This window comes from Aptenodytes patagonicus, chromosome 5, assembly GCF_965638725.1.
Source record: "Aptenodytes patagonicus chromosome 5, bAptPat1.pri.cur, whole genome shotgun sequence".
NCBI lineage: Eukaryota > Metazoa > Chordata > Aves > Sphenisciformes > Spheniscidae > Aptenodytes > Aptenodytes patagonicus.
This window is the reverse complement of record NC_134953.1, coordinates 77,751,994-77,765,161: the sequence shown is the minus strand read 5'-3', so window position 1 is coordinate 77,765,161 and position 13,168 is coordinate 77,751,994. Positions and strand designations below refer to the sequence as shown.

Below are 13,168 nucleotides of genomic sequence, written 5' to 3'. Positions count from 1 at the left end.
ATGACTGGGGTTTTTTAAATTTTATTTCTTCTCTAAAACTGTTTGCTCGAAACTACATTTTTCCTCTACAGCTGTTTTTTGGTCAAATGTTCTCTCTCCTGAGAGGCTGTTGGCTATTTATCAATATTTGATCTGTCTGTAAAGCGTCAGAAGTCTGTGAGGTGGCAGTTTATTATGAAATGGTGTCTCTGTAAAGTGGATCTTATCAGTTCTTGATCTCTTTCTCTGTTTGTCTGCCTCTGCCTGCCTCTTTCTTCGCTAGCCTAGTGGCTTTAAGAAGTACTCAATCTCTCTATTTTAACAAAATTAAATGCAAGCGTTATAATGGCAAATACTGAACAGCAAAAGGAGATACATCAGACTCCAGTACAACTTGCAGCAGGTGCTTAGCAAAGAGCTTGAAACTGTGCCATGTGTTTATAGGTATAGGAGAAAAATCCCCTGCGTTTCCTTCAAATGTAAATATTGCAAAATTGGTTTTCATGGAGTTTTCAGCAAAATGAAAATAGTAAAATAAATAGCAGAAAATGCCATGTACACTGACTACCTCTGAGGCTTTTTTTTTTGTCATATCAGCCAGGCTAAACAGTATTGAATCCAATGCATTCTTAATCCGACTCCTTTGATTTCAGTGACACTGAACTAGTGATGAACCTGAACCATGGACGTTGCAACATTCCCTTCATTCTACTCTTTCTTCAGCCTATGGGAGCTAAATTACTGATGCTGTTAGAGATGAAATCACTTGCATTAGGAGATGATAAAAGTGGCAAAAATAAGGGGGGAAAAAATATTTGTGACGGTTTCTCCTTGTTTTTGAATGGGGATAGACGTTAGGTAGAAAAGAAATTATCTTTAATGCAGGCTGCGCGTCTCGCTAATGACAGGAGTGTTTCTCCCAAGAGTAAACTGAGGCCTCTGAGCTGGTTTACGGATACCTCAATAGAAATAGTTGCATTACTCTGTCCTCTGCCTGTAAGCAGTCACTGAGAGCTTTTTCTGAGGTACTGTTCTTGCCATAGAATCTTTTGCGATATATACGTAGAGGAAAACCTATGCAGTTTTAAAAATAAATTCTTTAATGCATTTTACATATTGTACTTTCAATAGCACTAAGTATTTCTGGCACTCTCTTAAGATATCCATTATTCATTCTTCATTAGCTGACATTCCAGTCTACCGAGGAAGTACAGCATTCAAAGGTCTGGAGGTTCAGTACGTGCTAGTATTTTCTAACCTGATTCTTCTCAATATCCAACTATAGATCAGTGATGTTTTGAAAGTCAGGTGTTCAGCGATTCAGTCATGACTTTTTTTATAAATAGAGATCAAGAAAGTGCTCAATAACATGAGATTTTTGAAATGCAAAAATATCAGGATTTTTTTATTTGCTTTTTGGCCTGTAAGCCTTTTGAATTCACTGAGAGCATGTTTTCATTTTCTTCACTGAAACTGTTAAAACTAAAAATATACTTCTTTTTCTTCTTGTATTAGAGTAACTTCATTCAGGGATCTAGAGGTTTAAGAAACTTCCCTCATATCAGGTGACTCACGAAAAAACCCTAAGCTTTCTTACGACTGAATCCTGATCTTATGCTCTAATGAGACAGATTTTTGCTGCTTCAGTAATATAAAAAGGCCTTAAATCTTCCCTACTTGGAATGGCATTCCTCAAAGTGCAACCCTGCTTTATTGTTGACGCTAACATGGTGTTATTGGGGTTTTCCAGACCAGTATGTCTCAAAGAGGAGAAAGATTAGTCTGCTGCCATCCATGCCTGAGAATGGAGGGAACACAGATTGCTTTGCATGCTCCAATTCTGCCTGCTTGCTCTGAGGAATCCTCGGTTCTAGTGTGTTTCCTTAGAAAAACTGTTGACATTTACTCCATTTCAGTATGTAATTATTAATTAGCGTACTTTGATAATATTATGGGTTTTTAGGTGTAAATAAGAAAGTCGAGACCCTGTTGAAAATATCCTGGTAGATCATTGCATTTGCATGAAAAAAATGTTTTAACTTCTGTGTCAGCTAGGCTGGTTTTTTGTGCTGTCCAAATGTTCACACAGCAAGGAGAAGATACTCTTCGGTAATTGGAAGACGCTTTTTGCCGCTTTCTTTTAATTGAAAGGTATTTGTTGCTATTATTGGTTGTGAAGTGTATCCCCGTCCGTATCCTGCGGCTTCTGTAAAAATGTGTGCTATTAATAACTAGAAATAAATGTCAGCCAATAAGGACTTCGGGCTTTGGAGAAAACAATCAAGAATGGCGAAAAATGATGGCATGCAAATACTCGCAGATAAGACAGATCTACAGCATTGCCATTTGTCCTCCTCTCCTCATCGGTTAAGCTGTTTATTATTGCCTCATTTGTATTATCTGCAGACTAGCTGTATTGAAAAATGCCTCAAAACAAAGGGAACAAAACCATTTCACAGCAGTAAGTTACATGCGCGTGCAGGTAAAGCAATACAAGAAGAGCTTACAAGAGTCTTCTCTTCCCCAGTAGCTTCCCTGCTTTTGCGCCCTGCATATCCTGTTCTCTCTAACCCTTTCCTCTGCATCTGTTTTGGTATGAGTTATATGAGCACACAGGTTATCCAACAACCTTATTTTCCAGTGCCGGTACTATTAAAAGATCACCGGTTATGTAAGCTGCAGACTACAAACATGAAGCTACAGTCACTTGTGGTGTTCTTTTAGAAACATCTGAGGGTTTGTAAAAGTGCTCGTATTGAGGACTTTTTGGAGAATGTGTATGTAACGTGAAATATATATGGGTCACTGAAATTTCCCTTGTAGTTCTGATATGCCTTAATATATCTATTTTAGGTTTGCCAGAACCAAACAGAGACAGTATATTCCAAGGACTGAGAACGGATCAAGGATTCTACACATCTAAAGACTTCCTACCTTTGGTAGCAATGGCAAGTAAACCAGGTGTGTGATACTGTGTTTTTGTTGCAATCATGTTCAGTAAGTCATTAGCGGTTACTGGTGCATCAAAGTGGACAGCTGGTTACGCCGCAGCACATCCAATTACGAAGCACCTCCCAGTGAATAGGTCTGGGGCAGGTTTTTCTCTTGGTGAGTTGCAACCTCAGGAGCGTGGTCAGGAAAGTCAGTCCTAGAGACTGTAAAGCAAATAGTCATATATAAAAATCTAAGCACGTGGCAAATCATTACCCCTAATAAGTTATATTTGTTATTTTGAATTATATTCAAAAGGTGTCATAAGCTTCTCGTTTGTGTAAATTATCTTGATATGAATAGTGTATATAAGATGGTCTTGAAAAAATCTGATATTAAAGAAGGTGTTGCCGACCCATATAAGCAGCTGCTTTGTATATTGTTGATAAATGATTTTACTTGATCCCAAGTCATGTGCTGCATGTTTTACAGACACATTTAAGGGAGCACTAGTTCCTTACCCAAAGGACTTACAGTCTAAGACTCAGGACAACACTAGTATGCCGGGAGTTAATAAGACAACACTCAGTTCATAGGCACCAAATGCCGTCTTGTTTTATGCTTTCACATCTTTGTTTTGAGTACAGAGATGGCTGCGTTTGCTCCCCAAGGAGTGTAGCTGCTTTCAGTGGCCCTGAATGTGAAGTCTTAAGCCCCGGATGGATGTATGAGATGGGGCTCATGATTTCTACGCCACCTTCCCTCATGGTCTATATTCCCCGATGTGTTGATAAAAAAGAACTTCCATGTACAGTTTTCTGGGCATATACTTAGTGCAGTATGTGGTCTTGTACATATGACCCCATATTTAACCACCCATATACCTTTTTTATCTACAAACTGATTTTCTTCTGAGCATTCAGAAATTTCTTTTCGCACCATATAGGGTTGCCTGCTTATTTAGTAGACTTTCCATAAACAATGTGTTAAAGAATATATCTGCTGTGGCAGATTATTCTGCATATAAAAGTAAAGTTTATTACCCCATTTTATGCAAAATATTTAGGAAGGGAAATTCTGCATCCCATCTGTCCCATCTTTCTGCTGTTTTGATCAAATGCTTATTTCTGTCTGTTTTTGCAAGCTCAAAGTGAGCTCAAATGGGTTGGGAGAAAAGGGTGGGTTGTTGGTTGGGTTTTTTTTTTTGAAGAAAGAGATGTTTAAAAATGACACAGATTGAGAATCTGCACTGCAAAACATTTGTAGATTAACAAAGGAAAAATAAATCATGCTAAACAATCCCCTCTTGTAATAATTTGACTAAAAATACTTTATAGAATTCTGTCTGGACACGTAGCGCTCGTGTACTGTAAGTTGCCTGCCTGTATGAAGATCTATATACTGTGATCTGCATCTTTTAAAATGTTGCAAAGCAGCACTCTCGATTTGCCAGGATATGTAATGACATTTTTTTATATTAAGTCTACAGTGAAAAAAAGGATGAACTTTGAAGAACTAACCTTTTCTGACTGACAGCAATAGATAGCTCTTTGGTGTTGTCTGTTAATTAACATGGTCTCTTAATTTTCCCAGTGTCTGTCTGTAGCTGTAGCCACCTCTTGCTCTCTAAAGCGTGGAATTTTAAAATAAAATATACACGTCCTATATCCTGCTCTAGCCTCTTTTTTTCCTATGACAGTTCTCTAAATAATAGACATAATAGACTTATTCACAGTAAAATACATATTCTGCCTGCTTATTCAGTTCTGAATACCGCTTGTTAATATACTTTCCTCCAAAAGGGGTTCCCCTTGCAAATACATAGATGTGAATTTACCGTGGAATTGGCCTTGTTACCAAGAGCAAAGCGGGCTGCTGTGACTGATCCGTTCTAGACTAGTCCCATAATGGCACTCTGAGCTGCCGTTTCCCTGCTGCACTTGTGCTTTTTCCACTGCTCAATGTACAATTTTTGTGATGGATTAAGTTCGTTAAAAATAAATGAGAAAAGTTTAGGTAGAATTTTAGAATAAGAAGCCTATTAAGGAAACAGTAAATGCACTGCCATATACGTAGGGGGGGAAATGATAGCATCTGCCATACATTAAGCATTTTACAAATGGAGAGAGAATGTGTGTATTAGGATGTTGTTTCTCACTCCATTTATAGGCCTAAATTAAAAGCATTGTTTCCTTGAACGATACTTGTGTTTCTTTACAATTGCATGTGAAAATCTGCTGCTACCATAGCAGGATACTCGAGTTACAGTGCAATGATTCAATGGCCAGCTTAGCGCCTCCTGACTGGAATTATCACGGACTCACTGAGAATATGGCTTCATATTGTTTATGGCATTCTTTTTTAAGTTGCAGTAATTTACCTAATCAACAGTTAGTTGTGTTTAAACTTGTGGTAAAGTGCAGTCTCATACAAGGAACACACACAGTTCAGTTTTACTCAAGTACTTCTTGTATAATTGAATCATCAACTACAAGCTGGAGATGACGAACACATAATGTCGTCATTCTCTCCATGTAACTTTTTGCAAATCATTTGTAGAAAACCACTGTAGATTAAGCATTTTCTCCCAGTGGAAGATCTAGGAATTACTCTAATAATAATATTCTTTCTGCCTCATGTTCAGGTGCCTTAGAGAATAGCCTCTGAGGACCATGTCATAGCCAGAACAGTGTCAGTGCCTTGTAGAAAACCGACTGAGGGGACTAACTTTGAGAAACTATTCCACAAAACTGTCAACAACTGGCCGTCTTTTGAAAAATACCAAGTATTGTTCTTTATAATCTGTTAAAAGGTGGTGTTTTTTTTTTAACTGGGAGGATGATGAATCTGGTAAGAGAGAAACTTACTTTTTGAAAAAAAAGATCTTACAATGCTAATTTCAACCTGACAGGACCCACAGTCCTACAAACGTGTTGTCATTTGAATTCTTTCCAGATAGAAAGGTGCAGCTGCTTAGAGTACTGACTATGAAATTATGTATATGAGCGTATCTTAAAAATGGGAATAAAACTGTCTTTCAGTGAAGCAGAATAATTTGATAGTGACACTCCATGCTTGGAAACTGTAAGATGCAATTTTACACTGCTTTGAGTACAAGTACTTTTTGAGCTGTCATGCAGAAATGGTTTCTCCACTTGAAAACGGGGGTTTCCTTTCATCTTCCAGGGATGTGTGCCTGTCACTCTCCATTGCCATCAATACATGGAACTGTGATTGTACTTGGGGCAGGAGACACTGCTTTTGACTGTGCAACATCTGCTTTACGCTGTGGAGCTCGTCGCGTGTTTGTGGTCTTCAGGAAGGGATTCACCAATATCAGGGCCGTCCCAGAAGAGGTAAAATTGAATAACAGCATTTATGAGAAGGAATATTGGTTGTTATTTCTAGAGGGCCTGAAAGTGTGCTTTAGGTACTTAAAAGACATCTACTAAAGGTTTTGTGTATAAAAATGCTCTTAAAATGTATAAATGTTTATTAAAGATCTGAGGCTCACTTTATATAGTCTCTGTATAAATAATTTTCCTCAGTTGTACCTGTTTCCTGTAAAGTCAGAGAGATGCATTTGCATACAGGGGGTAGAATTTCTTGTAAATTAGAAAATACAGTAAATTTTTTAATCTTGGAAGCACCCCAGAGATCGAACAGCCATTTGAGTACTGTAGGTGACTCTTCAGGCCATGGTTAGATCCTAGAATGATACTTCCTGGCTGCTGTCTAATGAATCTCAGTGATCTTGACGTTGCCTTGGAAGCCTATAAAGTCTTGTAAGAAAATTACAGTGATTTTGGTTTTGAATCACTGCCAATGGCAATAGAGCAATGTCATTCATCACAGATTTCGGCGTTCAATTTGGGTTTTAGTTTGGCTTTGCACTTTGCCATTTGCACATTTTGAAACTGACTGCTTCCTCGATGTATCTGTACTACTGGAGGGTTTTTTCAAGTTAGGTTTTCTTATTTTGGTGATCTTTTTCCATTATCATTTATTTGGTACACACTTTACACTTTTGCGTACTTGAGGATATCAGGACATCTAATGCATCTTTATCATGAGATTTATGGTAGTTTGGTAGATCTGACAGAAGGGGAATGGAGGTACAAAAAAAAGTAATAGAGGGTCTCTTGATGCTTAATTTACTTTTGTTTCTGTTGTACTTCATTTAAGAATTCTAGACACAATGAGATTACTGAAGCCATTGCACAGACAGACTCTGTGCTATTCAGATTCTTACCAATCAAGAATCAGCTGTCACTCTGAACCAAAATCTTTGTTAGCAGCCTGGGTAAATTCCTAAAGTTGTCAATGTTTGCACTCATCCAATCATGCAGTGGCCCTGAAAAAAATTAAAATAAAAGTAGCTTCAGCTAGTAATGGCCATGCTAGAGTGATGTCAGGTTGGATAGTACATGTTCAAAAAAGTTTTGTTGTGTGAACATAGACAATCAAATCCTGAAGACTTTGCTAAGGCAAAATGCTGTTTGACTTCAGCAGTTTTACCACAGCAGAGATTCAGAAGATCTTAAGTCTGGATCATCACTCAGAAAACTATTGTTTGCACATGGTAGTCAGCATTTAATAACATCTTAAAACCATAGTAAACTCAAATCAGGGCATGTACTTTAATTAATATTAGGCCTCTTCTTAAAAGACGCAGATAGTTACATAAGGTAACTCTTTTGCCCTCAAAGGAGTTATACATATTCAAAGTAACAGGGAACATTAAGAAAATATATTGGAGAAATATTTGCATTGCAAATTTATCTAGTGCCACTGTCTAGAACTGCTTGATTTAATAGCACGGGAGGCTCTGAAGGTGGTAGTAAGATGACTGTCTGTATACCGTACACAGGTGACTTCTACTACAGAAGAATGCGTGGTAGCATCTTGAGTCAAAAAATGTTTTATGGTTTTTTTTTCATAAAAACACAACGATGTTCAAGTTATATATTTTATTGCTTCTACTCTACAGATGGAACTTGCAAAAGAAGAGAAGTGTGAATTTCTGCCTTTCCTCTCCCCTCGGAAAGTTGTACTCAGAGGTGGACAAATTGTTGCTATGGAGTTTGTTCGAACTGAACAAGACGATAACGGAAACTGGAAAGAAGATGAGGATCAGGTTGTCCGTCTGAAAGCTGATGTGGTGATCAGTGCCTTTGGCTCCATTTTAAGCGACAGTAAAGGTAACCCTGACTAACGCATTCTGTAAATGCTGACTGTTATTTTAGCTGCAGCCCTTTCCTGTCCTTCGACAGTTTTGTGAAATGAGTCTTGTGGAGGTTGCGCGGCTTGTGACTGCTGGTCCTCTTCACAGGAATTTCTTTGCCCTTTAGGTATACCTCTTAGAAGAAAACTTGAGGGTCTGATAGCAAAACAGTTTTCTGTATATCACTGTATAGAGCAGGAACTCAGATTAGAGGTACAGTTGCTCAGTATGTGTCTTGCTTTCCTCTCAGTGCAAATGAGATCTCAAAGAATACCCTTGAGGATTTCTTCTGGTCTCACTAATTAACTTTAGAGAAACTCATTATACTACAACTTTAAAATGAACTGATCTGATCTCTGAAACCTTTTTTTTACCTATTCAATTAAGCAAGAATTAAGACAGATTCATTATTCTGGTTCAGCTGGTCTGGGTATCACTCATTTCTTGTGCATACGCAAGAGAACTGTGGCTTCTCTCATATATACAGTATTTGTTAAATTCACCTGTGCTTGTCTCAGCTTGTCTCATTATTTAGTTTTACTTTACAAGCTTCGGTCTCAAAAATTAACAGTTACATAGTTTCATAGTAAAGATACAGCAATTGTCACGTAGATGACATTTCAGAGACTGAACGAATTGTCTGGATGTAGCAGAAAGAGAGCTGAAGAACATGAGTACAACTAAGAACATGGGAACTGACCAGAGCTCAGAATGTTCTCCTCTGACACGAGGTTAGATTTAAAGAGTTCAGGCACATACATCAAATGTGCCTCGAAAGTAAAAAAAAAAAACAAACCAAACACTGACTCAGCGGAAGAGAGATTGATAAAATGAATAGATCTTCAGCTTGGAGACGCTCATCAAGGTTAGCAGGTTTTGAAAGCCTTAGTGATCAATGTGCCTACCTCTCCAGGGCACGGTCATGCCAGCCAATTACCCCATGACTTGTTGGCATGGTCCTTTGGGTATAAATGCTCTGACAGAGGACTTGGCAAATGCCTCGGAGTGCACGTCACCAGAAAATTTGGTAATGCTGGTTCTGCCAGTGCAAAGGGAATTTCAAAATTTCTTAGCATAATGTGGTTTTGTGAATCTTTTCAATCAAGAAAAATTGTAAATCTAAAATAATCCAAGCAGAGTCTAGTAGCATTTGTGGACATATCTCAGGCACATAAAATGTATGACTGCTCACATCTGCATTTTCTGTGTATGCCTTATAGATAACACTGTTTTAAATGAAGTTAAAGAAATGAGTTTTCTGATAGTAAGATTTTCTAGAGTTATCAGTAAAATCATCCAAAAAGTGTACTGACTTCATAGGAAGACAAAACATCAGTTAATGAAGATAAATTATGGGTCCCATTGAAGAATTTTAGAATATAGCCGCTGGCAGAGTTGTCTGTAATCTGAATGAGCTACTCAGTGCTTCCTGTTCACCACTCCAATTGTATATGAAGTTAAACCATCATACGGCCATGAGAAGAGTCTAAACTCTCTCCTACAGTAAAAAAGAAGGATCAGCCGGGTTCCCTGAGGAACATGCGAAGTTAATTCCAGGAGCGTTCCTATCCTGTGTGTGTTGCTATTGCTTTGGGATAGGTTCATGCAGCCTAGGCTGTTATCTAGAGAGCAACGGCACCCAGCTACGTGCGGTGCTAATTACTCAGGGCTGCCTCCTGCCCTCCAGTTGCCTCCTGCTCTAAAGGGCACAGGAGGTGCAGTTTACGTCTCTCTGGGAGAACAGACTCCCATTCCACATGGAGATGTATTGCTGTGTAAAGAGTCTGGCATCTGTGTTGGTCATGTTTTGGGGCTCAGTCTAACCCCCAGGAAGCAGGAGGAAGAAGATTAAGATTATTATTTTTTTTTTTTTAATCTTTAAGAGATTCGTGAGCTACTCCGTTGGTGGAGTTGACTTGACTGAGAATTTTGGAAAGTTTTGTTGTTGGTTTTAAAACCCTCTGTTTAGGTTTTTGGGAAGGTTTTCTAGAGCCTCATGTGGTAAATCAAATATTAGCCTATGCAATCAGTATGTTTTGTTGTGATTCATAGACCCTCTGATAAAGGAGTGATTCTGTTTTCTCCCAAATTAAAAACTGCTTCAGCTAAAAGGTTGAACTTACTGTGTTGTTTAGCCATAATACCGTGCCAGTCTTGTACCTCCTCGTACGCGTTCACTGTCTAAATTACTTGTTGTGAGGTTTTTAAATAGGAACATAAAATGGGAGGGGAACAAAGTCATGCAGTGAGCTGATCATGAAAGAAGAGTCATTTACCTTGGGGGTGAGCAATACACCTCAGTTTCACACTGTATTTTTGGTGAAACTGCTATTAGAATAGCAATCAAATTACAAGGAAAAATGCAAGGCATTTGTTTTGAATGTTGTGAAAGTGAAAAGAAACTAAGACTTGAGGGAATAAAGTGTTTATTTTGAGCATACCATTTCAGTTGCTTTTAAGTCTTTATTTTTTGACTAAGCTGTCTTAATGAAAGTCAAATTTGCTTTTCACCATTGAGCTGGATTACAACCAAATCTCCAGGCTACCTCAGAATACATAACAAAAAGAAATGAAAAAAAAAAAAAAACAAACAAAAAACAAACACCAAAAGCATCTTATATTCTTGGTGTTATTTTTTTTTTAAAGGAAACGCATTTTTGTATTCAAGAGATGAAGATGTTCAGGGATTCTCCATCAAAAGATGGTGATGAAAATACTGGAGGTACTCAAAAACGCACAATGCCATGAGCAAACTGATGTGACTTGGAACTTGATCTAACTTTGAAGAAGGGGATGGACTAGGTGACCTCCAGAGGGCCATTCTAGTCTGAATTATTCTATGACTGGATGACTCAGATGCAGGTTGAATAACCGTGTTAATTGTTGCTCATACAAAGAGCTCTATCAATTGACCTAATTCATAAGGCACCTCAGGGAACTGCAAATGCAGTATTGGTATGGGCTAAGCTAGCAGGATCTGTCCTATTTGTTATTAATACTGTTAAATGCTGATGCTACTGGTGTAAGAATAAATAAAATACTATGAAAACCAGAGGGATTAAAATCAGACTTAGCCCCAGTTCGGCAAAGTGTTCAGGACAGCCTTGATGCTCATGTTTTAAAGTTTTGTTTAACAAGACATAAGCATGTGGGTGACTGCTCTTCTGAGCAGAAATAGCTCATAGGTTAGAAAGCTTTTTTGAGGCTATTATCTTCAATAAGATGTTTCTTAGCCTCACACAGTAACTATTAAATTTGCAACTGAGATTCCATGTGGTCACAGTAGGCATTCAGTCTTTTTTGTTTTGTTGAAATGCTGATTGTGTTTTTAAGCAACAGTTCTAGTAAGTATTCATCCTCCCATTGGGAATCATATAAATGCGTCATTAATTTAAAAAAATGGGCTCCTAAGTCCATTTTATGCTCAGGAAGTTGCTAATAGACAAAACAGGAGAGTTGCCTTCTAGACTATTTTAAGAGCATTACCACTTTACTGAAACCAGTAAAAAAAAAACAAACAACAAAGTGTTAGTGTTCAAATCAAACTGTTGCAGATGAAGTAAGAAAAATGTTTTGCTTCTTGTTGAAAAAAATCCCAATTCTGCAAGCACAAGCTGCTTTTTTTTTTTTAATTGCATAGCTTACCAGAGCCTTCAAGCCATCATAACTGACCCACATAAACAAAGAGCTGTGAGAGAATTTTGTACCTTTCCTCACGTTCCTGCTCTTCTGCTTGGTTTGTTCTTTTGGAGGTCTACGACGTATTAGTGAGTTACTGAAATATCCCTGTCGCCATTCCAAATTGCAACTACTCAATATATACAAATGTAATTCTGTGTACTCCCTAGCACTGCGTACAGCCTCAACATCCTGCTTAACACCAGTCCAGTTGGTTTTAAAGTCTAAACTTTGAATAACCATGTTCTTATCTATTTTGTTCTGATAAGCAAAAGGGAACAGTATTTTTAGACTGCAAAATTTTGCAGTGGAACAAACATCCTTGTTCTGGATTTCCGAGGAGAACCTGGACTTTCTGAGGAGAACCGTGGAGAAATTATGGAAAACAGTACACTTGTTCAAAATGCACTACAAAATGTGGTGCGGGACAGGGGACTAAGGCAGGATAGGGAACTGGCAACCTAAGTTTAGTTCAACACTCTGTTTAGCAGGCAGCAGTAAAGAGGAAGTATTCCCATCTTCCAGAGCACTGAATCTTAGCATGATAATGTCTATTTTATTTTCCTGGAGAGACAAAAAAGGGGGATGCAAAAAATATCCGAGCAAACTCCAAATACCGCCTTTGCAAAAACCCCCAGAAATAGTAGGCTATTTGTGAGCAAAGATATGTTTTATTAAATTTTTGGTAGTAGCTAGCTATTGCATGGTAACTGAAGGGCAAAATTTTATTTCACATTTCTGGGAATCAGTCACGACTTTCAGATGTTTTGCTTTTACTTTTAGGACGACTGCCATCTTGCTTGGAAACTGCAGCAGCAAACCCCGGAAGGCTTACTGGAGTATAACTGCTGACCCCCCAGTATAGTTCAACATACAGCAGAGATAAATTTGCCCAAGTAGCTTACAATTTTCTTATTTAACCCACTCCTACTTGATATTTATTTCTATAGATTGAGAAGCGTTTGCTAGGACAGAAGGCAAAAAGCTTGCAGAGCTCTGAGCTCATAAGTGAAAAAGATTTTAGTTTTCTGTTGTACAAATAGGGAACTTCAGATGGTCCAGAAGCCAGCGAACCTGCAGGGAGCGTTGAGTTTCTTCATACAGCCTGGTCAGACAACTAGGTAACGTCAGCCTCAAAGCATCGAAGCCTTGACTATCTAATGAAAGACTAGGAGGGAGGAAGAGAGGTGGCTGTGATGCCCCGGCTGGGAATGCCCACGGGGGTGACCTGGTGTCTCCCTAGTAGCACAGCATCTGCCTCGCACCCACAGAATAGGCTTTTAGTCACCGGCCTTTTAAAAAAATTGTTATATAAACCTGAAATTTATATAGATTCAAAAGATTCCTAGTGAAATA

At 38.3% G+C, this 13,168-nt stretch overlaps 1 protein-coding gene across 4 annotated transcripts in view; it reads left to right on the top strand.

Moving 5' to 3' along the window:
- Positions 1 to 13,168, top strand: part of DPYD (dihydropyrimidine dehydrogenase) — a 377,405-nt gene that overhangs the window by 172,088 nt on the left and 192,149 nt on the right. For all 4 annotated transcript variants that reach the window (XM_076337802.1, XM_076337800.1, XM_076337801.1 and 1 more), the window contains 3 exons: positions 2,833 to 2,940; positions 6,097 to 6,266; positions 7,901 to 8,111. In XM_076337802.1, the coding sequence (XP_076193917.1) occupies positions 2,833 to 2,940; positions 6,097 to 6,266; positions 7,901 to 8,111 (489 nt within the window). The remainder of the gene's footprint in view (positions 1 to 2,832; positions 2,941 to 6,096; positions 6,267 to 7,900; positions 8,112 to 13,168) is intronic.